Source organism: Sceloporus occidentalis, unplaced genomic scaffold (genome assembly GCF_023333645.1).
Source record: "Sceloporus occidentalis isolate IW3139 unplaced genomic scaffold, rSceOcc1.0.p SCAF_41, whole genome shotgun sequence".
NCBI lineage: Eukaryota > Metazoa > Chordata > Lepidosauria > Squamata > Phrynosomatidae > Sceloporus > Sceloporus occidentalis.
In genome coordinates, this window is record NW_028317021.1 from 4,533,651 (window position 1) to 4,561,325 (window position 27,675).

Genomic DNA, 27,675 nt, shown 5'->3' on the forward strand with positions numbered 1-27,675 from the left:
AGCCAGGGAGAATCCCTTCAGAGAGCACAGAGATCAATGAAGGAGGCTGCTGGAAAAGCAGGGAGGGAGCACTCTTCCCAAAGATTCTCTTTCCAGGGTTGGAGGAGAAGGCAGATTCCGTTTGAGAAAGAGAGGGAGAAAGGCTCTATTCCCCCCCCCCCCCATTGATCAGAGCCCTTCCCTGCCTGGGCGAGATCAGATGCCTCCTCGCGAGGAGCCTTCCCTTCCCTGCCTGGGCGAGATCAGAGCCCAAGCGGGCAGGGGATGCCTCTTCGAGAGGAGGCTTGCCTTCCTGCCTCTCCTCCGTTAGAAATGGGCTCTCCCCACACAGAGGGGAGGTTGCAATCCACCGGGGGAAGCCTTGTACTCCTTTGGCAGATGCAGGCGCTTGAGCAGCCGGGACTTCAGGCGCTTAAAGCGCTGAAGAGATTAAGCGCCTGTAAACCATTAAAATAAAAAATAAAAATAATCCTTATCTCTTATTGAAAGACCACAGCGGACAAAGGGGTGAGGGAAGCAAAAATGGTGACAGCCACGACGGATGGGGACAGAAAGGGCAACTCCCCCAAGGCCAGCCCCATCGCACTCCGCTCCTCCCATCCAGCTAACCCGATTTCAAAGGCTGTCGTTCCTATTTAAATGCTCCGATTCCTAACTCGAATCAAGGGAAAAACGAAGGTCAGACCCTACATCTTTTTTAACGCGCGTTAAATGACAAAAACTCGATTCAAAATTTTATTCCGCTCTACGATTCGATTTGTAGTGGGGACGATTGCGGGTTGCTCTAGAACCGTTCTAGGTTTAAATCGGATCCTAATAGGAACGCCACTCCTTGGATTCGATTCAGAACACGGGGTTTCACCTAGTGGGAACAACCCCAAGGTTGGTCAAATAAAGTGATCACTGTTTGGGGATCATGTCTTTTGTGCATTTTGGTTGGTCCAATAAAAGTATCACATTCCAGATGATCCCCGTCCGGATGGCCCCCACCCTGGGCCACATGGCAGGCATGCGTGGTGCTCTTGCTGTCCTTCCAGGGCCCAACATGTACAGCTCCATCTCGATAAGGCTCCATCTCAATAAGAGAAAGGCCTTCCAAAGCATCCAGAGCATCCGAAGGTACTGCCACGCCAGGCGCCAAAAATGTGATCTTATGCTGATGCTGGGAAGAGGGCAAGGGGGAAGAAAAAATGCAGCCGGTGAATGTACCAAAGAGGCTTGTAAAAGGAGGGTTGTAAAAGATGGGATGCTTGAGATGAAGAAGCCACAGGCTGTTGCTCAAGAGGGAAGGAAAAGTACCAGCAAGGCCAAGCGGAGAAGCCTTGGGACCAAGACTTATCTGATGGAGGGATGTGAATCGCTGTGTGGAAGGATAGGGAAAGACACCAGATCCCATCTGATCTTGGGAGCTAAGCTGGGTCATCCCTGGCTAGTACTTAGATGGATGACCACCAAGGAATGCCAGGGGCTGTAGGCTACATTTGGGAGGAAGGAACTGGCAAAATCACCTTCGAGTATTCCCTTGCCTGAGAAAATCTTAAGGCCCAAATTCCCGAAAGGCACCAGATCCCGCCTGGTCTTGGAAGCTAAGCAGGATCATCCTTGGTTAATACTTAGATGGGAAACTGCCAAGGAATCCCAGGGACTGTAGGCTACATTTGGGAGGAAGGAATTGGCACCTTGGAATATTCCTTGCCTAAGAAAACCCTATGAAAAACTTATGGTGTTGCCGTAAGTCAACAGGAGACTTGAAGGCATATACACACACACTTAAAGGCACCAGATTCTGTCCGATCGCAGAAGCGAAGCTCAGCCCTGGTTAGTACTTGGATGGGAGACAGCCAATGATTCGCACGTGCTATAGGCTATATTTCAGGGGAAGGAACTGTCAAAACCATCTCTCAAGTATTTCTTGACTAAGAAAACCCTAGGAAATTCATGAGTTTGCCCTAAGTCCACAGGCGACTTGAAAGAGCATGCGCACACACATGGGGAAAAGGCTGATGCTCAGCTCTGATGCAGCGGAAAATGAAATTAAACAAGTCTAAGAAGAAAGCAAGCCCTGGTACACTGTATCTAAAAGAAACATAATGAATGGCTTCTCCTTAAAGCAAAGCTGGCAACTCAGTGCCAAGCAACAACTGGCACACTTTTGCCCTTTGTGGAAATGCTGACATGGGTTTTGCAAAAGCAAAGCAAAAGCCAAGTTGAGGGGCATGATCAAGAACATTCTGTAAAAGACAGCAACATTTTTTTAATGCGGTGCTAGAAAGTAGACATGCCAGCATTAAGTAGTATCAATTTGGCAGCTGGCATCACACAATATAAGGCAGCTCTGCACATGTAAAAGTGACGGATTATTTGACTGGATTGCCGTAATGCAGTGATTCCCAAACTTTGGCCCTCCAGATGTTTGGGGCCCAGCTCCCAGAATTCCTGACTGTTGGCCAAGCTGGCTGGGGCTTCTGGGAGTTGAAGTTGAAAACTGCTGGAAGGCCAGTTTGGGAACCACTGCGAAAGGTAATGCATTATAGGTGGGATTACCCTTGGAGATGATTTGGAAGTCCGATCCAGGACTTGAATTCCAATGGGTTTCATATCACATCAGTTCTGAAAAGATGAAATTGGCTGCCTAGTTGCCCAGTTCAGGGTGCTGCTACTGATCTTTTAAAGCCCTGAACAGGTTGGCATCCGAATATCTGAAAGGCCACCTCCTTCCGTACCAACCCATTTGCCCATTAAGATTGTGAGAGGGAAAAATGCCCTTCTTGGGAGTTCCCCCAGTAAGAAATACTTCATATAGGTACAAAAGAAGTGGCCTTGCCATGGTTGTGCTCAGATTCTGGACTCCAAGGGAGGTATGAATGGGCCTCACTCTGTGCCAGGTTAAAGCCCATTGATCATTCTGTTCATACAGTAGCCAACAAATTCCCCAGGGAAGCCCACGAGCATCACAACACCCTTCTGCTTGTACTTCTCAGCAACTGGCATACTGGAGGAAAAGAGTCAGTGTCGTGTAGTGGTTTGAGCATTGGACTAGGACCCTGAGAGACCAGGGTTCAAATCCCCTTCTGCTCTAAACAAATCTCACCAAGAAAACCCAGGTATGCCTTGGGAGCACCATTCGTCCAAAATGAAGCACGCAACAAGGAAAAAAACAACAACTAGAGGGGAATCTCAATCTTTTCAGTTATTCTGGGCAGAGCTTTCCTCCATGGATTGGTCCACCTCCATGAAGGCCATCTATCCAAGTTAGTGGTCATCACAACATTGCAGGGTGGCAAATCCTGGAGTTTAAATACTTAATTCGCGAGGTTGGGAACCTTTAGGTCTCCAGAAGAGAGAGGGATATAATTCCTACCAAACCAGTGCCACAGACCATGTTGGCTGAGGCTTCTGAGAGCTGAAGTCCAAACCATCTGGAGAGCCAAAGGTTCCCCACTGTAGCATTTAGCATCTACATTTCTATACCGCTTCATCGTGAACTCAGCACTCTCCAAGCAGTTTATAGTGTGCTAGCCAATTGTCTTCAACAAGCTGGGTCCTCAGTTGACCGACCTACGAAAGGATGGAAGGTTGAGTCAACCTTGGAGCCCTCTGGGATCGAACTCACAATGCTGTGACTGCAGCATCACTGTACACCAGGTTGTGTGTGGACAGTGCTGATGGCCACACGTAGGGTCCCATCTCATAGGGCCCGAACAGACAGGCCAAAATAAAGCTGCTTCGGGTCACTTTGCAGGTATGCTGTTTAAATGCTGCATGAGTCCTAAGAAGCCAGAAGCCATGCCAAAGCCATGCTCCAGTCCTAAGGACTAGAGCGCAGCTTTGGCACAGCTTCTGGCCTCTTAAGATACGTGTGTCATTTAAACAGCATACCTCCAAGGTGACCCAAAGCAGTTTTATTTTGGCCAGTCTGTTTGGGCCCATAATTGCCAATTGCAGGCCTATTGGTAAGAGCAGGTTCAAGCCTACCCTACTGCCCCAGCATTGACATTTATGAGTAATGGGGCTTGTCTGAACGGATCTACTGTCCTTACGCAACAAAGATGCAGATATTTCAAAATGGCTTTGCAAGGGATGGAAAGGGCGGAGGGGGGGATTTACCTCCAACCCCACCTATGTTTCAATAATGGGTAACATCACAACCACTGTGGGATTTACAAGATTTGTTCCCATTATACAACGAAGGGGTGCATGTGGGTACATGCACACAGTCTTCAAGGGTCTCAGCCCAACTCCTCTGTTTGCTTTCCTCCCCTTAACCCTGCAATGGCTCCTCATCTTATTCCCCCTGTCCTTCTCTTTAACCTTGTTGGGTGAAGCACATCTCCAAGGACAGATAAAGTGGATTTTCAAACCAGGCACTGCTGACTTTGCAACCTGCCAGGAATGGGGAGGAGGGAGGGGGAACTTAACTGACTACATGCAAAGCTCCTATACTCACTTGAAAATATATAGTCGGCCCTGCAGATGCCTTGGAGGGGGAGGGAAATGAATGCATCTTAAAGAAAGAGGGCTGGAAGACGGCTTGTTGGGGATTGTTAGAGGCAGCTGGAGTAAAAGCGAAAGGGGCTGGTGGGGAAGCGTTGCATTGAGGCAATATTACAACACCGGAAATCATCTCTAAATATTGTGTTTGGGTCGCATGACCTTGTAGGGAATGGAACTTCAGGACAGGACAGGAACTGTTCTGGTTTGGAGATGGAGATATATAGAGTGAGGCTGCTCTTGGCCGCCTTTCCAACACTTGGATGCTGGGGAGATCTTTTGGAAACATGCCCAGGCATTATTACTGCTAAATCATAGATTTAGCCATATTTACATGCAACTAGAGGGGAAGCCCAAAATAGTTAGTTACACTCCGCAGAGTGGAAATGGGGAGAGGATTTAATAGGAAATGTGCAAGCTTCCTCTCCCCACCATTCTCCTTTTCATAATATTGCCGAGTTCCCTATAAAATGGAGGCAAGCAAAGTGTGGGCCTGGGGCTGCATGCAACGCTTGCTCCCCATTCCTCTGTGTGTATACCTGCCACCGCCAAGTCACTTGCCAACTTGTGGTGACCCCCATAAGTTTCATAGGCTTTTCTCAGGCAATTAATACTCAAGACATGGTTTTGACAGTTCCTTCCTCTGAAATGGAGCCCCCAGCACCTGGCATTCCTTGACAGTCTCCTGTCTGAGGACTAACCAGGGTTGACCCTGCTTAGCTTCCAAGATCAGGTGGGATCTGGTGCCTGCAAGTAAATAAATGATTCTTTTTTAATTGGGACTGAAACTGGATTTAGCCTCGAGTCTACACCTGGTTCTTGCTGGGATGGGAAATCTCTTAGGAAATTACTGGTATATGCCATGTTGAGACTGAGGATGGCAGTGGTAGGGAGAGATCTGTAACATGGTTTGTAACACAAACATGGTTTGATCCTAAAGGCTCTCTAGAACAGCATCTCCTTTGCCTTGCCCAATGGCTAGCATGATGCTTCTGAGAAGCCTGCAAGCAGCATATAATATAAAGGCAAATGCCCAAATCCCACCTTTCATCCCACCACAGAGTTTAAAGAGATGCGCAAAGCCAAGATTGCAATTTTCAATCAACCTTTTAATGAAAAGTTCATAAAATAACAGTTTCTCATCACTGTACATTAAGACTGCAAATTACTGAATGCTGAGATCATCTTATAATTTCTGTATTTTTTCTTTCTTAAACCCCCCCTCCCCGTATGACACTCGAGTTGCAGCCACAGCGTCCTGCAACTCTTGACCTGAATTCAAGCTCTTGAAGGAAATGAACAGAACATTGGAACAGGAATGTCAGCCATGCTTGAGGAAACATCTGGGGCTCTGGGTTTGACAGAGAGAGTTAAGGCTTAAAAAGGAGAGACGGGGGGGGGGGGGGGAGCACATCGTTGTTCTTCCAGCTGAACTTTAAAAATAAAATAAAAATAATAATGCAATAATCCGAATGAGGCCTTTGCTCTCTCCTCCCTGAAGGAGAAAAATACATATATATGCACAATTTCACAGTCAAAACGGGGCCCATGCAGTTACTGCCAATACCTTGTGACTGGTCAAATTATAGGTAATTGATATAAAAAAGCCATATATATATAATCACTTATCTGGGAGTAAAAGCAAATGCTACAAAACGACTAACTATGACTTTCCCCAACCTGCCTTTCTTTAAATGGAGGGTTATCCATGTTATTCCTGCATGAACTGAGATATGCCAGTCGACGAATCAATGTCGCTGGGAAGGAAAAGGAGGGCATTCCGAAAGGAAGAGTCGGACGCTTACAAAAAGGGGTTCCCATTCTCCAGGTCCTTTCCGAGAACTCTGAGTTTTAAAACGAGAAGAAGAAGAAGAAGAGAAGAAGAAGAAGAAGAGGAATAACAATAAAGTATTGCAACATCCACTGGAGGTAAAGTGAGGTAGAACAGGGGATTCCTCCCCATAACACATGAAGCTACATGCTCACAGAAAGGAAGCTTGCCACAGTATCGAAATCTCCCTCCAGAGCCTAGTAGCCTCTTCCTTCCCAGAAGGGAGTGGGTTTTTTTGGAAGCTGTTCCAGAATTGGAGAAAGGAGCCAGCCGTAATGATGGCCTGGGACCCAAAATCGGGCCAAGACAGAGGTTGCTAACACGGAGACCAAAGAGACGGAGTGACCCGAGATCAGCTTGCGTTACATCGCATCAAGAGTTTTGGCCCTTATCAGCGGTAGCAATGTAAACTAGCAGAGGAACATGAAAAGGCTCTTTTGCCCTCCTTGCAAAGTCATCTATTAAGTTTAAAAATCTCTGCAGTAAACAGTCCCCCCCCCCCCTTAGAAGTTTGGGGGATGGAGGCTCCTCGGACAAGAGTTTTTGCATAAATATTCCCTTAATTTCCTTGGATTGTTTTATTGCCTTTAGGCCCACCATGGAGATGGGCCAAGGGCTGATTTCTTCTGGGCCGACGTTTAGGACGTGATCATGATGGCCTTGTAAAAAGCCAAGAGCTGCCTGCTGAGAAACATGAGAGGAGGGACATTTCCCATCTGGCTGTTTCTCCCTGCCAAGCAAAGATGTCTTGGGAACCCTGTCCAGAAAGAATAGGTGGACAATTCAGAGCAGGATTCAACCCAGACATAGCCGGGCTAGTCTGGAAAAATCAGTCTGCAAAGGAATCTTGTAGCACCTTTGAGACAAACTGGAAGACGTTGGTAGCATGACCTTTCATAGACTTGAGCCTACTTCCTCAGATGCATAGCTCCCTATAGAATCAAGTCTATGAAAGCTTGAGTAGAGTCAAGTCTACAAAAGCTTGAATAGGCTTAAGTCTACGAAAGCTTGAGTAGGCTGAAGTCTACGAAAGGTTGAGTAGGCTGAAGTCTACGAAAGCTTGAGTAGGCTGAAGTCTATGAAAGGTTGAGTAGACTCAAGTCTACGAACGCTCGGGTAGACTCAAGTCTATAAGTCGTGCTACCAACTTCTTTCAGTAACTCTCAAAGGTGCTACAACATCCCTTTGCAGACTCGAATTCAGAGCAGGGTAAGGGCAGGCCAGTCCTAAACACATAGCCTTCTCTGTTCCCTATTAATCCCCAAGACAGGGATTGTTTTGCTGGAGGAAAGGGGAGCCACCTTGATAGTCACCTGCATCTTTGTGTCTAACGTTTACCTAGGATCTTTTCAACGTAACGTCTAAAGCAGAACACTGACCAAAACGTTTGCTTGGCCGTAAGCAGCCCCATTTCCAGTTTGAGGTTAGGATCGGCTTGGTTCTTCTCAGAAGAGCACAGCATCTAGATGCAACGCAGGGTCGCTTTGCAGACTGCGCATCCCACACAAGACCTCTGAGTTGAAAGACCGACAACCAAGGCCCACCCAGCTTTAGCCAGGCAGGCTGATATGTGGTGCGGTCCACTGACACTTACAATAGCTATAGTGAATTATGGGGGAAACTGGACAAATGTTGTCCGATGACGCAAAGCCAGATACAGCCCCTGAGCAGATGGGTAGGATGGGAAGCCCTGCGGAAGAGGATCAACTCAACGCACAACCACTGTAAAAACGAAAAACTTTTTTTCACCGCTAATCTCTAAGGAGCCCCATCTATCTGTCAAAACATTTGACCATTATTGCTTGCGCTGTAAACATTTGAGAAGGCTTAAGAAAATGGTAGGAGCAGGTTGGAAGGCATTCGGACCTTTCCCTCATTCAGACGCCAAAAAAGAAAAAGAGCCAAGGCAAATGAGGCCTGTGCCGGCTTGTTCTCTCCTCCAGTTTTGCCACACTTCCATTGAACAACCAAACAGAAAACGGGCGGGGAAAAAACCTCCACCAGATCTCATGTTTTCCCCTTCGTTTACAGAACATCCCAAGGCATTTCCCGCTTCAGGTCTGACATTCCTGTGTTTCAGAACAGAAGTGACATGGTGAAAAATAAAAAATACTGCTAACCCAGACTTTGACCTGCACCGCTCAAAATCAGTGCTTTTTTCTTTTGTCACGCTTGCTCACACCCACCCACACACATAGACACACGCGCACACATACGGACATATGAGAGGGAAAAAAAGAAGACAAGAAATTGTATAAGAGTGACACCGTAACTGGAAACATTTAAATACAGCAAAAACAAATTTGTCTTCTATGCAAAAAAAAAAAAAAAAAAGCTACAAAAGTCCAGTCTTTGTATTGTCTTCACAGGTTATGGTTTATGGCTATGCTGAGAGTCTCTGAGATTCTTTTTTTTTTAAGTTTTAAAACTTTTTTAAACACTTTTTTTGTTTTTTCGTTTTTGTGTTTTTTTTTTTAAATCCTGTAGCAAAGACCCTGCGGACACATCTTTTTTTTTTCCTTTTGCAAATGCTCTGAGTTTATTTTCTTCTTCTTCTTCTTTTCTTCTCCTTGCAAAACTGTGCATACAGAATCTTGAGAAATAAATACATTCATTACTGCACATACATATTGATACAAAAAACAACACTGTCAAATAGTGTTTGCACCATTCTTTGTTAAGATATTCAAGACCAGGCAAAATTAATGCGTTTGTTTTCCATCAAGCCTCTCCCCGACGCTTCTCACCCCATAGATTTTTATAGACAGATGGGGTGGCTTTGGCATTAAACATGTAGGATAAAAACAGCGCTCACTTAAACAAGAGCTGCCGCTTTGGGAATCCTGTATGACTTGGGGGAGCAGGTGCTTCGGAAACTTCAATGCTCATTCTTACTTTTACCGAAACAATGCAAAACCAAGCATGCCGTTTTAACACAGAAATACTTTGTACGTCTGTTGGATTCTTCTTTTTTTTTTTCCTTTAGGGGAAAAAAAAAGAATACACAAGGAATGCTTCCACACATAAAAGGACTCCAAACCTGAGATCCACCCAACCCAGGTCACAGTCTGATAAAGCCGTCAGAGGAGAAACGTACTGCCGTCGCAGGGTAAGGCATGGCTCTCAATGGCCTTCAAGTCTTTTGTTGTGCGCTAGGTTGTCCAGAACCCCGCCACACACAAGGCCTTGCTTGGAGAGTGAGGTTCACCTTGGGGAGCGTGTGCCAGACTGTGAACTGGGTTGGGCAGGCCTCCGGTTTCCAAGATTTCCACGTAAAAGCCCCACCAACAATAAGAAGCGTCCCATCGGAGTGTGTGTCCGTCCCCGTGAGTCAAAGGGTGACAGAATCTAACCAATTTGGTATAAGAACCCAGGCCTCCAAACCCAAGGAGGGCACCAGCTATCCAAGATCAGATCTCATTTGGATTGCCAAGCCCTTTCCTACTGGCAAGCAGTTCAGGGTGGCACAGAGGACCAGCCAGGAGGCCCGCGCTCCTTTTGGTGACTCATGCCCAAGATAAAGCTACTTCTCAGAAGCTCTTTGGTGCCTTCTGCAAATGCCGTGTGGCTCCTGAGTAGCCCATGGCTGGTTTTTTGGCAATTCCCCCATTAGCAGGGGGCTAGAAAGGACAGTCCAGCTGTTATAGCCGGTGTTAAGTGCCCACATCTTCCCCTCTAAAGATGCCTTCCTGTTGGTTTTTATCTACCGTTTGCCATTCCCACTAGTCCTCTCTGAGGTCCGATTGCTGGATGAAACATCCATCAACTTTCTGCATTCCTCGACCACCTCTTCACCTGGTACCTTATATAACTAACCCGAAAAGAGGTACCATTCTTTCCAGCACAATGGTGTCTTAGTAAATGCAAGCCCACTTTTGCAAAAGGCCCTCCACCCATGACGCAATCCAGTCCATCTCTAAACGGAAATCACACATCAAAATGTGCCAGAATACAAATACGACTTCCGGTAGAATTGCGAGGTGTTTCCCATTTTTGATCAACTCCCTCCCCGGACCCAATTGTCCCGACAGCTAAACCAATGGAAAAAGCAAAGATTAATTTTGACTGGCCCCTAAGATCTGTTGAGGTCTGTAACTGTAAAAGTTTATGTAAACAATGAGATAAATATATTAATTCTTTTTTTTTTTCTGAGCCAAGTGAGGTTCCATACTCATTCAAATGTGCTTTGGTTTAAAAAATAGGTTTTTTTTTTGTGAATTTGGGTATGAGCTATCTTTTTAATACAACTTTTCCCCCCCTAACTTTATTCTTTATTATCCTCTCCTGTTACTCCGAAAACATTCTGGATCTAAACTGACTAAAACATATAGTTAAGCTGCCAGGCCTCTGAAACTTTACATTTAAAAAAAAAAATCCCCCCAGGAGGCTCTTTTTGTATCTCAAAAACAGAACAAAAAAGAAAAGAAACAGAACCAAAAGAACAAAAAAATGCAATTCCCTCCCCACCCTAACCCTAGAACTCTTAAAATCTTAAATATGAAACTAGTGTTTTGCTTTCTCATTAAAATACAGAAAATGCTTGATACAATACTATGTCGTACAAATGCAGTTTTGAGTGCCCGGACCCTTTCAAATGAGCCCTGAACAGTCCCTGAAGTTTTGAGTATTATTAGGTTTTTTTTTTTCATTATTATTGTCACAATTTGGGGGGGAAAGTCATCAGTTCGGCATACAGAACACAACTCTACACAACTATGTTCGCAAAAGGGGGGGAGGGAGAAAAAAGGAGACACTTTTCTCATTTTTTGTACAATACTCGCGCTGTACACAGACTTTTTGTCGCATTTTTTAAGTGCTGAGGGGAGAAATAATAAAAAAGGAGGCTGCTTTGATATTTTTTTTAAAAAATGAACAACCCCCCCAACAAAAATCGGATCCTGAAACGCCAAGATCCCCAAACTTCAAACCTTAAGCAAAACAAACTCCAAACCAACCCTAATACCTTCACCCACCCGTCACCACACACAACTATTGTTAAGTCTAATACAATTCGGAGGGAATGAAGTATACTTCTGCAGTAGCTACACCTGGGGGCTCCTCTTTGGATAACAAATGATGGACGTTTACCAAGCAGCAACCTATTCTGATGGGCATACAACCGCACAAGGACATGGGTCCCATGGTGTCGGCTTTGCCACCAAGTAAGTGGGTAGATGCTACCTATGGCCAGCTCTGGAGGCAACTATGTCTCTAAGCTACCACTTGGAATTCATCTGCTATCCTGGCTCAGCAGCAGGTCTACTGATCAGGCCTTAACACCAGCTCTTCAGCTTGGTTGTAACTAATGCATGGTTAATCCCAGTTGGAAAAACTGAGAAAGTATGGAGGTAGTGTGTCTTCACAAAAAACTATGGCATGGAATGAAGACGGTCACTGTCACTTTGGAGGGAGGTAGGAACCGCCACGCTTGACTTCAGCCCCCAGATTTCTGGCTCAGGACTCTGCTCTGAAGGCATCTCAAGAGGCAGAAAAGATCTGCATTATCTGAGAAGGTTGGGGCTGGATCAAACCAAATTCTGATGGTCTATGCTGTTGAGAAACTGACATTTCACGCTTCTCCTTTTGGGCTCCTGGCAAAATGCTGGCAGTGGAAGGTTTCCATCCCATGATCCTCAGTCACAGATTAGCTGATGTGGGGTTTTCTTATTTTGGCACACAATGGACCAACCCAACCAAGGATGTTGCCACAGCAACACCCACAAGCGGTGAATAATGGTGGTGCAATGTGATTTCCCCACAATCTGACCACAGAAATAGGTGCAAGCACCAGCGGCTGAGTATGCACATGCACAACAGTTGTGCCAGTTCTGAGTTTTGTGGGTAAGGGCATGGGACTCTATTGCCAGCAAGGATGTTCACCTGCAGCTCATGGGGATGGGAACATCTTAGAAAATAGTAAGAGATGGGCTTCTCCCCTTGCACTGGAAAAAGAAGGGCCGAATCCCCACCGCCATTTGGGAACTCTGTGTGTACTATGCATAGAACTCAAGGCAAAGGTTTAGACTTCATTGCTTCCCACAAAAGCAAATCGTATTTTTAAAAAGAGTGATTTTTTTCCCTAAAAGAGAGAGCATTTTAGGATAAGCTAGGAGAAAGCGGTTTCAGATGAGCGCTCTGAGAGCGGCCTACAAAACCGAGAGGAAAACTAAAGGGTGGCACTACAACAGGGGGCTGTATGGAGTTCAGAAGCAGCACCCAGCCTCATGAAAAGTGAGGTAAAGTTATGAAGGATTATATGGCGGGGCAGATTCCCTGCAACGTGATCAGGCTCAACGTGGTGATATTTCATCTGAACTGTACGAAATTCTGGAACTGAGTTATTTTTTCCAAATATTTTACAAAAAGACTATTTCTTAACAGGATCGGCTTTTTAGGGGGGGAAATTATAGTGGTGGGGGGGAATGAAAGGTTATCTTTGTTTTAGTTGAAACGCGCTCACTTTTATTTACTTTATTTATTTTTGGTCTAAACTTAAAGACAAAAAGTTTTTTTTCTTTTTTCTTTTTTTAAGAAAAAAAAAGATGCAGGCCTTTGGCGAGCCCTGCCAATAATAATAATAATAATAATAATAATATTAATCATAATAATAATATAATAATAATAATAAAAAGAACAATGGTTTTGAGCAAGAAAGTTAAAGAGGAAACAACAAAAAATATGTAAACCTTACTCAATTTAGACAGGATCGTTTCTAAAGGGACTACGAAATTTTTACCACCGCACTCCACCCGCAGGGAGCAAAAGGGGGGGGGGGAGCCATTATTATTATTTTTTTATGAAAGGTCACGCCAACGAAGTTGAGGGGCCATAAAATAGCAGGCGATACCCTGTCCTCTCCTCCTAAACCTATAGCAGCTGTTGGCGGTGATGTCTTCTACAGACGCAGTGAGCATTTTCTCTTCCATTTATCCAACTTCTTTGTGTGCATGCATTAAGATTTCCGTAACAACAACAACAACGACAACGACAACAACAACAATAATAATAATAAAAAGAAGAAGAAAACCACACACCCACACCCTCCCCAGAAAGGGAGGGTATGAAAACACTTTGGTTGGGCTTCCCCCACATTCTTATTGCACTCTGGATCCTAGTTAAGATATCGCCTGCTACATCATTGCGCTCTTCTCCGGTCTGATGTATCACCTCCTAACCCAGACGTGGCCAGAAAGCAGCGGACGAAGAGACATCTTCCTCCCATAGCATCCAGGTTCAATAAACAAGGCTGGAAAGAGCCCAAAAGCTCTTTTTTTATTTAAAACAAAAAACAAAACGTTTCCTCAATGGATAGGGGAAAAAATGGTAATTTGGTGAAAGCCAGTGGCCACTATAGGGCTATTCACTTGGGCCTTTGGCTTATAATCTACCTATTTTCTTTGGCCAAGTTTTTGCTTCTATCTTTATTTTAGCTGACTTCTTGATGGAAGGACGAGGTGGTAAAAATCCCTTAACATTTAATTTAGTTTCTACTCTGTACACTTACTTACAATGGGGGGGGGGGGGGGGGGAGAAGGACAAAAAACACCACACCTAATATTTCACTAACCATCTTATTGTTCTCATGAATTCAAGAGGTAGCAAAGGGAACGGGCCATCCATACTGACCCGTCCGTTAGTGAGGGAGAAAACAAACAAATAAAAAAGGCGAAAATGCGCACACACACGCACACACCCTGCACGCACACACACACGCACACAAACAAAATAATTTTGTTTTTAAAAGTACCAAAAGGAACTCGTAGCAATTCCAGCCTACAGCAAACCCACTCCCTGCCCACTCCGTAGTAACCTCATGCATTCCAGTTCCAACAATTACATAAATGTTAACCATGTGTTTGTGTGTATGGGTTTTTTTTCCTCTTAATAACACAAGTACCTGTAAGCAAAGTGTATTCATACGAAACTAGTAGGAAAATAAACAAAACAAAACATAAAGATGACCCCTGCTCGCTTGAAAGAAATTCCGGGGAGGACACCCTGCCCCTGTTCAGCCATGGAAAAAGCTAGAGAGGTTGAAGGAAAGAAAAGCAGAGAAAAGGAGAGAAGATGGGAGTTACAAAGCATGAACACCAAGACTGCCAAAGAGGTGTGTGTGTGAATGTGAATGTATGCCTGCAAAACGTTGCCTTCCAAGGTTTGACAGTTCTCCCTGCATGGCATCCAAAGACTCTTCAGGCAGAATCTTTCCAAACCATGTCCTTCTCGGGACTCAACCGTAGCCTCAGTCTTTCTCAGAGGAGCTATATGTTGTCTATCAATTTAGGGGGAAAAAAACACTAATTTTTTTAAAAAAAATAACTCGTAAGGACAACTGTCATGAAGAATGTGAAGGCGTACAGTCAGTGAGAACTAAAGGTGGCCCAGGGGCAAAAAGAGATGAGGACCTGTGGCTGAGTTTTCTCGTTGCAATTCCAAAGTGCTAAGAAAGCCAAGGGAGGGCTGTGGCATTTCGTGATACAATGTGACCTAAGAGATGAAAAGTGGGGGGAAAGAACTCTTTAAAAAAATAGGGTGAGGGAGCTTAACTGTTAACTAGGATATATTAAAAAAATATGGAAAAAGGGGAACAACCAGGAGGGTAAGGAAGGAAGGAAAGAAAGAAAGAAAGAGAAAGTTTGTTTGGTTGAGACCTCCTATGACTGAACAGGGAACAGAATGACCCTTGTTTTTTGTTTTGTTTTGTTTTGTTTTAAAGCAGCAAGTCTAGAAAAAGGTTATGTTTATGGCGAGTGGGCTCCGAGCTCATTGCAGAGTCTTTGGCTTATGTAGGAGAGGTATGCATTCGCAGGTGGCTGATGAGGTTGCGTTGCTGGGTGAACTTCCCGCCACACAGTTGACATTCGTAGGGCTTTTCCCCTGAGTGGACGCGCATATGCTCCGTCAGTCGATACTGCCGGGTAAAGCGCATGCCACACTCCTCGCAAGCAAAGGGCTTGAGGCCCAGGTGGCTGCGCATGTGTCGCGTCATGGTGCCCCGCTGCGTGAACATCTTGCCACAGATATTGCAAGGGAAAGGCCGTGTCAGCCAGTGAGTCTTCTCATGCTGCCGTAGGGTGGCCGGATCTTTGTAGCTCTTCTCGCACACAGAGCACTTGAAGGGGCGGGATTCTGTTGTGTAGGGCTGGTTGGGGTTGGACAAATCCTCTGCTTCCTCCTCCTTCTCATCATCATATGTCCCTTCCTCCTTGATGTAGAGGTCTTCCTCCGTATGTTTCTCTACGTGGGCATTAAGCTGCTCTGAGCTGGGGAAGCCCTTCCCACAGGGGATGCAGACGTAAAGGTTGTCCCCAAAGGCCACTGGCTCATAGCCTTCCTGCCGGTAGACGTAGTTGGCGCTGGTGTGCCCACCGCTTTCACTCTCACTCTGCCCACTGTCGTCACTGTTCTCCTTGCCATTCTCCACATCATCTTTGCACCCAAATGGCAGCTCTGACCCATAGGCACCCAGGCTGAGGCTCCGCTCCGCTGACTTACACAAGGGGCCCACAAGGATACCATTGGGGAGGCCCTCGCTCTCCTCACTGCCTTTGCCACCACCCTCCTTCCTGTCAAAGATGCTGTCCTTCTTGATCCACTCTTTCTTGCGCGATGAGTGGCGCAGGCTTTTTCGCTGGCTGCCTTCCAGAAGAGACTGGCGGTCCTCGCTCAAGTCCATGTCCATGGGTTCGCAGTTGTCAGCTAGGCTAGGGGGAGCTCCGGCGATGGATTCTTCAAATGGTGAGGCACTGTTGGCTGCAGGGGCTGAGGGAGGTTGCGGGGAACCACGCAGGCTTTCGCTGTATTGTGTGTCATCCTGGGATGGTGCTGGAGGAAGCGAGGGGCTCTTCTTGGACAGGTCGAGGCCAAGTTCTTGGTCCCCGCTACTCCCATTTGCACTGCTGCTGCTTCCGTCTCCGCCATTCTTACTAATTCCCCTATTGAAGGCATGAGAATTCTCTTGGTTGGAGCTGCTAATGAAGACCTCATCATCTGAGATCTTTCCCTTTGGCATCTCCTTTGAGTGAGAGCCCTTCATCCCCTCAGTTGACCCTGAATAACGAGTGATGACTGAAGCAGTAGAAAGTCTCTGGCTACGAGGAGGTCTTCCAAGGCTGGGGGCACCGCCAGCCCTGCCAGCGAAAGACCGCCCATTGCGTTTCAGCTTCTTTCGGCAAAGGGCTGCCAGGTCAGGTAGTTGGAGGTAGCTTGCGGCGGTGAGGAGAGCATTGAAGTTCTGTTCACCAGGCTGGTCGGTCATTAAGAGCTTGCCAGTATAAATAAAGTCCAAGATTTGCCGGAACACGGTTGGGTTGACCATGTCTGTATCTAAGTTGATCAGGTTGTCGTGCAGGACAAGGGATTTGAAATACATGCTGCTGGCAGCCAGGATATTCTTGTGGGCACGAAAGAGGGCATTTTCTACAACAATGATCACATCACAGAGGAAACCTTTGGCTCGTTGCTGGTTTAGCTGCAGCAGCAGTTGTTTGGCATGATTTGGCAGTTCCATCTCCACCTTCTCTTCCTTTCACTGTTCACCTTATCACCTGGAGAAAAAGACGGAAAGTACAGAAATAGTGAACATTTTCCATCTGTGCCAACATCTGCTTCCATATACTCCAAACATTGCTTAGCTAAAAACAGACACAACTAGATACAACTGGGGCCCTGTTCTCTTAGTAATAAACAGTACCTGCAAATTTCCCATTCTTGCATATACTCCACAGCTACTTAATAAATCAATTGCATGACTATGATTTTTCAAAAATTGCCTTTGAAAGAGAAAACTTAAGTTTGTTAAATGTAATGTCAGTCTCACAACAGACCTAATCACAGTCTGATATCACACCTTGGAGCCCATCCTGGGAGAAAGGCAGGCTATAAATCTAGTGAATAGATAGATAAATAACAAGTGGGGCCTGCAATAAAATGTTGCAGTAACCTTCTGTTCAAGACTGAACTCAGCCTAGAATGGACTACAATTACCAGAATCTCATCTAATTGTAACCCAATTGTCAGGGATTCCCAAACAAAGATCCCCAAACAGGGATGATTATTTATCAAAAGAACAGAGAACAGAGGAACAGAACAGAGAACAGCAGGAAGTTGGAGCATGTGACATTTAAAAAGGTGGATCCTATACCTGAAATACAGTTTCCTCCAGATCTTTTGAACTACAGCTCCCATCAGCCTTGGCCAGCCTGGTCAGAGCTTGCCATTAGAGATCATGGGTACTGCAGTACAAAATGTGCGGGCAGACAATTCCATCAGAAACTGTACGTATTGTGGTTCCAAATTTCTAAAAGGGCCCTTATAATTCCCTTTACTCCCACTTGGTTTATTTTGCAACTATTTGTATAACTAACAGTTTGTGAATGCCCTTCCATTTAAAAATGAGAATATAAACCAGTATGTCACAGAATGCAAGAATGCGTTCTCGAAAACATCCAAGTATGTGAAGGGCAGGACAACCGGGAAGGAGCAAGGCAGAACTCCTTAGAGAGGTAGCATTGGTTCCCTTGTTGTGAGGGTGGGCACCCACTGGGCCACATAAGTCAAGGCTAGCTGGAGCAAGGCCTCTGGGAAAGACTTTAACATAAGGTTGCGAGTTCAAGACCAGCAAAAGGTCTCAAGCTTGACTCAGGCTTGCATCCTTCTGAGGTCGCTAAAATGAGTACCCAGATTGTTGGGGGCAAATTAGCTTACAGTTGTAAACCGCTTAGACACTGCTTAGGCAGTATGAAGCGGTATATAAATGAAGCTTGTTTGTTTGTACTGCTTTCTGTACTGGACAGCCGGTAAATAGACAGCCATCAAAGCATCTGTGTTGCAAACAGAGCCATTACATTGGACAAAATGGAGCCAGAGAGGGAGTATGTACAGCCAGGCTGCCTGCTGCATTAATGGCCCTACAAGACTTGCTGCATTTGCATTAGACGCACACCAAAGCACTGGCCCTTTGCCAAAAGGGCGATGCGCAAATGAAATATGAAAGGAAAGAAGAAGAAAAAAAGAACAGAAGCGAGGTGTTAGCATAAGTGCCCAGCTTTAAAAAGAAACACCATTGCCAAATGGGAACATGACAATGAAGCCAGAAATAAGAACAAATAGACTACTAACAGGCAAGATGAAAGGTTTCAGGCCATGGCTCTAAACAACTAGGCAGACATCTACATTGGGGTTCTTAACCAGAGGGTGAGAGGAGATGATATGGCTAAAGCTGAAAGGGAATGGATTTGGGGTTTGTTCAGTGTATGAAAGGCAGCCTAGGAGCTCTACATGAAAGGCTTACGTTCCAAGATGGAAGGCCGTCATTGCTTGTGGATCATAAACTTGCCTGGTAGAGGGGCAGCCCACCATTACAACAGGAATATGATGGTGCTCTGTGCCTGTCCTTCCAACTGATCCAAACTGAAGGCAGCCAATAAAAGAAAAATATCTCCCAATAGTTTTAGGGAGCATGCCTTGACTGATTTGCAGGACCACCTTGATCCACCAAGGCAACTGCAATTCTTTTTTAAAAATTCAATAATGTAATAAATGACTCCCCAAGGTAGCATGCAATAATTAGAAGGCAAGATAAAACGCAAAACACCTAACAAACATTGATACAGCCATAAAGATAAGCTCCAGAACACCTCCATTCCCAAAGCTGGGGATAAATGGGAGAATATGAGAAGAAATGCCCAGTAGAATCTCAAATCTTGCCCCTTCCCATTTTTAAAAGTTTACTATTTACACACTACTGCATTGGTAACTGCTTGCAACTTGTATGCCCAAGACTATGTGAAGTCAGAGGCTTTCATGGATGGCATCCATAGGAGGCGTTCCCACTTGCAATTTAAAATGAATTTAAATACAGCGGTTCGTTTTAAAGCGATTCAAAATAAAGCGAGTATTATCTCGCTTTTCAAATCGCTTTATTTGTATCGTTCCCATTTACGTAACGTTTTATTTTAATTCGCTGTAATTGACCCTGTTTCGTTCCCATTCAAGGATGAATCGGTGTATATTTAAACCGGTTTTGTTACTTTTTCGTTCACATTCACTTGTTTCGGCTGTCAATCAAAGCGACATCATCATGACATCACATTAATTCGAAGGAACATACACCGATGTAGCCTGTACCTGCGTTCCCACTACCTGGCCGTTTTTAATTCGTTATAAATTTCGTGGGTTTTTTTTAAAAGAGCCAATCAGGAGGCACTTATTCGTCCTCTTCTGTGTCTCCCCATATTAACTGCCATAACTCAGTGCTAGGGAATCCTGGGAATGGTAGTTTATTATGGCACCAGCACTCTCTGGCAGAGGAGGATAAATGTCTCACAAACACAACAAACACAACCATCCCATAGTTCCTCTGGAAAGAGCCTCGGTTCCCCAAATTCGCTTTGGCCGCCCCATGGGGACAGAATCTTTGGGGAAGATTGCTCCCTGGGCTGTCTTGGGAGCCATGAAGTGGGGATGTCCTGCAAAACCCATCCCATAGTTCCTCTGGAAAGAGCCTCGGTTCCCCAAATTCGCTTTGCCTACCCCATTGATCTCTGGGCTGTCCTCCAAAGCCCATCTGGTGCTCAGGCAGAGGTGAAAAAGAAAAAAAGAATAGCTAAAAATGGTGTTCAATGGCTCTCCTCACACATCGGTCTATGAAAGAGGAGCAGAGGGGAGGTTGCAATCCACCGGAGGAAAGGCTATTATGTGAATGGAAGAAAATGGTGCCGGCAATGCAGAAAGAAACCAAAGAGGGTGACACCCCCAGGCCAGCCCCTTGAGCGCTGCCCCTCCCATCCTGTGGAACCTGAATCAGACGCCGAAACGTTCCCATTTAAATACAGCGATTCCTATCTCGGATCAAGGGATAATACTAGGGTAGACCCTAGTATTTTTTTACGCTGGTTTATAGGCGTCTAATCCGGGTTAAATGTTACTATTCGAATCAGATTCGAATCGCAGTGGGAACGATTGCGGGTTAATCTAGAACTGTTCTAGAGTTAATTCAGGATTGAGTGGGAACGATACACCTTGGATTCGATTTGTAAACTGGTGTATAAGCGAGTGGGAACACCCCCATAGTTTTTTGTGGGTTTTTCAGGCTGTGTGGCCATGTTCTAGATGAGGTTATTCCTGACATTCTCTGAAGATGCCAGCCACAGATGCTGGCGAAACGTCAGGAATAAACTCTTCTAGAACATGGCCACAGAGCCTGAAAAACCCACAAAAAACTACTATAGACTCCTCTCACTATTCTCTGGAGTCCTGAAATCTTTTAATACAAGCCAACAGGTATGAACTGCCTTTGAGCATCTGTAAGTTTTGCTGAGGCAAAATTCCAAAATTCCAGCAGCGATCGCCTACTCTGTTTTTAGGCTTATTTAGATTTTGAAGCTTCTCTGGGTCACAGTTGTTTTATGGTTCAACTGAATGAAGTCAAAATGGAGTCTTGATTTGGAAAAGTAGAAGAGTAGGACAAAAAGTTTTTGGGGAAAAAAAAGAAACTTTCTTAGAAAAGTGAAACAAAACAAAACAGAAAATGAATGCACAACTTGCTGAATGCTGTGCCCAGTACAAAATTTCATGCTTCCTTAGTATGGTGTTGAATGCCATGTATGTTCATGACCTACTCACCATGGATCATGAAATTCCCCCCACTTCTGATACTTTACCTCTTCATTGACCATCGCTCAAACTCAGTTTCTGTCTAACCTGACTGAAGTACCAGACGTGAGCTGGGAGATGAATGCCTGGAGAAACAAACTCCAAAGAGAATAGGATTGATGGAATTGGGTATTTTTAGTCTGGAGAAGGTGGGGAGAGACATGATAGCACTCCTTCAACATCCATCACGCAGAATGGAGGAAACACATCTCCACAAATATTTCTACCCAAAAATATTCCTAAGTAATATACATCAATAAAAAGTAAAATTTACATAATGAACAAAATGCACCCACAGAAATTCTTCTGAAGTCCCATAAAAACATTGTGTTGGACTAAACAGGGATGTTTTGCTCAAATAAGCATGCTTTTTACATGCTTTGAAAATTAAGTATGCTTGGAACATGCCAAAGTTCAGAAGGAAGAGCATGCCACATAGCAGGACCCGCTACATTAAATGCCCTGCTCTGGCTGCATCCACACTGCAAATACAATCCAGTTTGACACCACATTAACTGTCATGGCTCAATGTTATAGAGGTCTGAGAATTGTAGTTCTGTGAGACATTTAGCCTTCTCTGTCAGAGAGTTCCGGTGCCACAGCAAAATACAATTCTCAGAATTCCATAGCATTGAGCCATGGCAGTTAAAGCCGTGTCAAACAGGATTATATTTGCAGTGCAGACGCAGCCACTGTCACTCAGCTATTGTCCTTGCCTTTTAAGAATAAAAATCCAGAAGAAACCAGAGCTTAGAAACTACACTTTTTTGGACTACAGCTCCCCAGATCCCTTGACAAACCTGGTCAGTGATGGTTGGACAATTCTGGCAGTTGTAATCCCCCCAAAGCAGATTTCCCAAGCTCTGAAACAAATACACCCTGGTCATGTTTCTTCCACACAAACCATGTTCCCTGGCTTTTTAAACTTGTTACAAGCCACTCTGGGTCTTGTGTGGGCAGAAAGGTGGGAATAAAATAAAATATCAATTCCTAGATCTCCCCGCCTTCACATTATCCCTCCCTGTCCCCAGTTCCAAATTCTTTGAAAGGATCTAAACAAAAGCACACAAATCTTTAACCCAAGGTAAGCATCTTTATGTGCTTATTTTACACCAAGGAACTGTATTTAAAATCCAGGCATTCCCCTGGTCTGGAATTTTGAATGTTTTTGGAATGGGGCACAAAGGACTCTGCCAGTCTAATCAGATATAAGAGAGACAACTTTAGAAGCTCTGTTGGTCAAGGTGCAAGTCTAAGCCTAAGCGTTACATCAAAAGGGCAACTGAGTGAAGCAATGAACAAGCTATCATCAGAAAGTTAGGTAAAGCTGACAGTTTCATTTAAGAAAGCACGCATGTGGGTGGGAGCAGCGGCTGGATGCTAAGAAAGCTACCATCCCTAGCTGGCTTTGCTCAAGATAAAAATCTAATATCGAGAGAGGGAAGCCACATCATCAAATGGGAGGTGATCAAGTTCCATTTGAGACCAAAAGCAAGGAGAAAGAAGAGTGAGGACTGAACCTCCACAAGCCCAGGTCCAGTCTTTCAGCATCTCCACTTTAAACTGGCCGGTAGTATGTGATGTGAACGGCCCCGGCTGTTCATCAGAGTAGACAATACAAGACTGGCTTGGCCATAAACCTCACCTTGTTTTAGGCAGTTTCCTATAAACGAAACAGACATGACCATTTTGAAGATTTCATTAAACTTATACGTGTTGTATTGTATTTCATTTTCTCTCAAAGCAGGAAGCACACTCCACCCCACGATCACTCAATAAGATTTGTAAGAGCCACCGCTTTTAGAAATGGATTAGCACTGAGGCAGTGGTGGTGGCAGAATTGAATCCACCCCTCTCTTTATAGCTTTGTAAATTTCAGTTAAGTAGACCGGCATCCCTTTAGGGATGGCCCCTCAACTACCCTCAGGCATAGTGGATCCTCTCTGCCCCCTTGCCAGGATTGAAAAAAGCACAGTTGCCAGTCCTGTTCTCTTCTGGAATGCTGCGGGTGCCATCTTGTCCTTTGCTTCAAGCAGCAAAATGTTTCAAGTCAACCATGACCAGGGTCTCTCCTTAACTATTTTTATTCTTATATTTAATGTTTTCTATTCTCTGTGCATCGCCTTAGAGGCCCTGGTAGTTTGAGAAATGATGCATAAATACAGTTGGCTTTCCATATCTGTGGTTTTTTTTCATTCAAAAAATAATCCAACTTGCAAAAGCAAACTTTGATTTTGTTGTTTTATAGAAAGGGCACCATTTTATTATGCCATTATATTTAACAGCATTTGAGCACCCACGGATTTGGGTATCCATGGAGGATCCTGGGACCAAACTCCAGCGGATGCCAAGGACCCGCTGTACAAGAAAGAAGGGAGGGAGGGGAGAATCTTTGGCCCAACAGATATTTTAGATTGCAGTTCCCCTAATCCTTTACTGTTGGCCATGACGGCTGGGGCTTTTGGGAACTGAAGTCCAAAACAACAGCAAAAGGTTCCCTGCTCCTATTATAGCTGTTATTCAATGGAACCTCCAAATTTTCGTGCTACCAAATACCAACAGCTGGGAAAGAAGGAGGCACCAGTGGCTATTGCCTTCATGTTCCCCTTGTGGGCTTTACAGAGGTTTTTCGTTGGCCCCGATGGGAAACAGGATGCTGGAGTAGACAGGACTTTGGTCTGAGCTAGCAGGGCTCTTTGTACGTCTTGCCAGGCCTCAGCACTCGTGCAGATGTTGCCATTGCTTCCCCAAGGCCCTGATCAGCAGCAAAGGCAAAGCAATTAACAGAACAGACAAGCAAGCAGGAGCATCGGCCCACTTGTGCTGACGTTGCTATAGCAAAGAGGTTTCTTCTGCAAGCGCAGGCAAAACGCTGGACCTCAAGGCAGAAGCAGAGAATGCCTGTCTCTTAAGATTACAGCAGAGCCAAGACAGACTGAGTTTAGGTGAAAGTCAGCGAGCTGGTGGGGGCAATTTTCGCCAAGCGCATCCCATGCTCTCCCCTAGATCTGGATTTCCCCCCCACCTAATTTTATTTACCTGTCCAGTGCTTTTCAACCACATCACTCAAAGTGGTTGAACAACCACATAAGCAAAGAAACGATCATAAAAATGCTAATAATATCGCACACACAACCAGTTCCTCTAAAAGCAAACTCAGTTGGTGAGAGTGCCAACAGGAGGGAAATTAAAAACAGCGCACTAAGGCAAAAACAGAGGTATCAGCATGCTTAGGAGAGTGCCAGTGGTGCAGGCATACCCCACTCTGAATTTTTTTAAAAAAAAATCAGGCCTAAGGAAGCTTTCCCCCCTCAGCCATACAAAATATCGATCAATGGGTACTAAACAGGGCTGGCCCTATCATGAGACATGAGGCTCAGGTGGCAAACTATGCCTCCCATCTGCTGCCACCGCCATGCTACCACCACCCAGCTGCTGCTACTGTCCACATCCTCACAGTAGAGCCCTGAAGCTTTTACTGCTGTGCAAATATTGTTTAACTTTAAACAGCATTTGCTACTGCGGAAGAGCTGTGGCAGGGCACACAGGAATACTTAAGCCCCACTTTGCAGGAAAGGTCCTTTCTCTAAGTGCAGCACAGTGAGTGCGGGAGCCTTTGCCATGTTGGCAGTAAGGAGACACAGCAGCAAACGCTGAGAGCATTTGCCACAGTAATGCTAGGAGCAATATCAGTTCTGGTACCAAATAGTTCTCTTCATCTGAATTTCTCTGTATTGGAATTGGGAGCGCCGATTATGTTGCCACGCTCCCGAAGCACAACTGACATTGTGGAATTTTGTCATGGCTGTTTCTTCATTTCCAAATGTAGCACAAACTGTTGTGCACCTACAGTCCACTGCAGCTTTCAGTTTGATGGTGCCGACCCCAGTCCCAACAATACTATTGTGAACAATGAAAACTACACAGTAACTTTTAAGGGAAACCAAATTGCCATACATATATTTTGAGATTATCTTTGTGCACTTTTGCCTAGGGACAGCTGTGCATCAGTAAAATGCTACAGAAAAAGCATGTTCGTACAATCGGTTGAGAAATCCACCAAGACTGCTTCTTGGTGCTGTTACCACTGCACACTGGTAACCTGGAGTGGGCAAGCGGAGAGAATACAAAGGATCCAAGTAACTGAACCTGTTCTCTTTGGCCCTGTTTAGCTGCTTCTCCTATCATGCAGCACTTTAAATCATACAAACATAGTAGGCTCCCCACACCAAAACTTTGGCCTCACTGTGTGGCGGGTGATAGAACCAGGAACACAGCAGCAGGGAGTGTGGTCAGTCAGTATATCTCCTCTTCAGATGACATGGGAACATATTAGAAGACTATATGCCTCAACAAGAACTGAGGCTGAGTGGAAATCCAAAATACAGCAAAACAATAGCTGCATCCTAACAATAATGTACAGTTTATGTGCACATGTAGGGTGCCAGTCCCTCATCCTGAGAACAAAGTAAGCTGCTTTTTATTAGGGTTGAACAATTGTACTCAATATTGTCTGTTTACTGGGTATGACGTTTTAAATTCCAGCTCCCACAAGCTCCAGCCAACATGCTGTACAGTTGTAGCCCAAAATATCTCAAGGGCATGAGGTCTTCTGCCCTTCTTCATCTTTAACTGGCAGTGGCTCTCCAGGGTAGTCAGAGAAGGGTTTCCCCCCAAGATCCTTTCAATGGCAGATGCCAAGGACATGCTCCACAGTGAGCTATCTCTCTCTATTTCGAGGCCAGGTGGGATTAGCTCAGAGGGCAGAACTGATGTGATGGAAGCCACTCTTGACAGATGTTTGGACTGAACAGCCAGGGTTAAAAGTGCTTAAAGAAATGAACAGAGCAACAAGGTGTAGCTTCCTGGCTCTCACAGCTACACATCCAAGGAGCCAGACACTGAAAGACACAGGAAAAATTTGCAGAATCTTCAAGTCAAGGCAAAATAACCTCCTGACCATGGGAGCTTTACTGAAAAGGAAGTCATAGTCAGAAACAGAGCCAGAAACTAAGGCTGCCTTCACTCATCACAGAAAACCATTTAAAGCCAGCAGGGCATGCAACATAATGATGCTGGGCAGCGAAAAACCACAGGCTCAGTGGCATCCACAGGGTGAGTGAAACCCAACAGTGACAACCATTTTAAGAAGTGGTGAGGGTGGGGGTGGGAGGAAAGCAGATGGCTGCTGTGGGATTTGCTGACTGTAGGAAAAAAAGGCAGGAGCTCGCTCTTTCTCTGCCAAATTGATTTGGCTCTGACTTCACATTGCTTGCATCCTCCCCTTCTCCTACACTTGCACCAATGGCTAGCACATTACCAAGTCTAAGGCAGAAGATGCTCAGAAAGTAAGCTTGTAAAGGTTCCCTTTACTTTGGACTGCCCAAAATCTGTTCACCAGCATGGCTAGAATCCATGGTGGTGGGAAATTCTGGGAGTTGCAACACCAAAAAGTAACACTGTCAAGTTCTGTTGAGAAGAAGAAATGGAGGGGAAAGGGGTGGCAGGAATCTGTAGTGTTGCAGGGTGTGTCAAAAGCCCCCTCCCATGTGCCTCTTGCCAACATTATGTGAGGAAGACAGGGAGAAAACCTCACACAGGTCTGAATTGTAGAGTATGTCCCCCCTCCTTTCTAGGATAAGGTGCCATTAAGGTCCCTGATGCAATGACACTACAGGGAGGATAGTAATAAGCCTGATGGAGCACCATCCCTTTCGCACTGAAGTATCTCCTACACCTAGATAACAAGGTCCCCAAAGAGAGTTTGTCACTGAGGACTACAAAGTGCCACAGAGTGAGGCAGACTGGAAGCCATCTTGACTTTTGACAATTGGCCACATGAGAGTACCAATGTATGGGACTGATTCTATGAAATATTTGGCACTGATCCCTAGCTGGGACAGCCGAAGAGGTAGATTTGGATCTGATGGAAGAGGTCTGGGTGGTGTCCTCTTGAAGAGATTCTGATTCCATTTGACAATAGCCAAAACTAACCATCTTTCAACCCCTCTCCCCTAGATGAGGTTGCTCTATCAAAGGAAGCAATGGAGGACAGCACTGACAGCAACCTCAGGGAGAGTTGCAAGCTCAGCTCTTCAAACAAGTTTCTCTTCCCAGGGAAACCTCCATCTTGCAGGCGTCATGTGCCCCACAGATGTTCCCTATCTGGCGCACAGGGATTGCCCATCCACAAGGTCCAGTCAGTGTTTGGAGATAAAAGCTTGTGTGCAACTCAGGATTCTACTGTGTAGACCTCCAGTCTGCAGCCCCAGAAATTGCTGCGCTAGTAATCCCTAGTGCAATACAGAATATGTAGAATTGAATATATAATTGAGCTGGTCTTAATAGGCTTGATGCCGGGGGGGGGGGGGGGGAATGTCCAAATTGAACAGTTTGACACCTGGCTCCAGCCATTGCTGAAGCGCTAACCAGGGACCTGTTCCCAAATTGGAATTTGGCTCCTGGGTTGGAAAAGACGTCCCACCTCCAGCTCTCGAGCACAGCAAAACCCCAACGTACAAAGGTGCGACATAACCATGGAAAGATTAGCTAATAATAAAAAAACAGCCCACAAAGGCAGCTTGGGGAGTGGGGGGGGGGGAGAAAGGCAGCAACTCAATGAAGCCTTGAACTTTTGTCCGGGAAAAGCAAGCAAGACCAAGACATACACGCACACACAGAGTCACAAAAAGAAGCAG

General features: G+C 45.3%; 1 protein-coding gene across 6 annotated transcripts in view; it reads right to left on the reverse strand.

Moving 5' to 3' along the window:
• The window catches only part of HIC2 (HIC ZBTB transcriptional repressor 2), a 134,411-nt gene that overhangs the window by 20,801 nt on the left and 85,935 nt on the right, over window positions 1–27,675 (reverse strand). For 3 of the 6 annotated variants that reach the window (XM_089489753.1, XM_089489751.1, XM_089489752.1), the window contains one exon: window positions 5,610–16,869. The exons of the other annotated variants lie outside the window; for them this stretch is intronic. In XM_089489753.1, the coding sequence (XP_089345879.1) occupies window positions 15,105–16,832 (1,728 nt within the window). In that variant the 5' untranslated portion in view covers window positions 16,833–16,869 and the 3' untranslated portion in view covers window positions 5,610–15,104. Of the gene's footprint in view, window positions 1–5,609; window positions 16,870–27,675 lie in introns of those variants that run through there. 6 annotated transcript variants of the gene reach the window in all.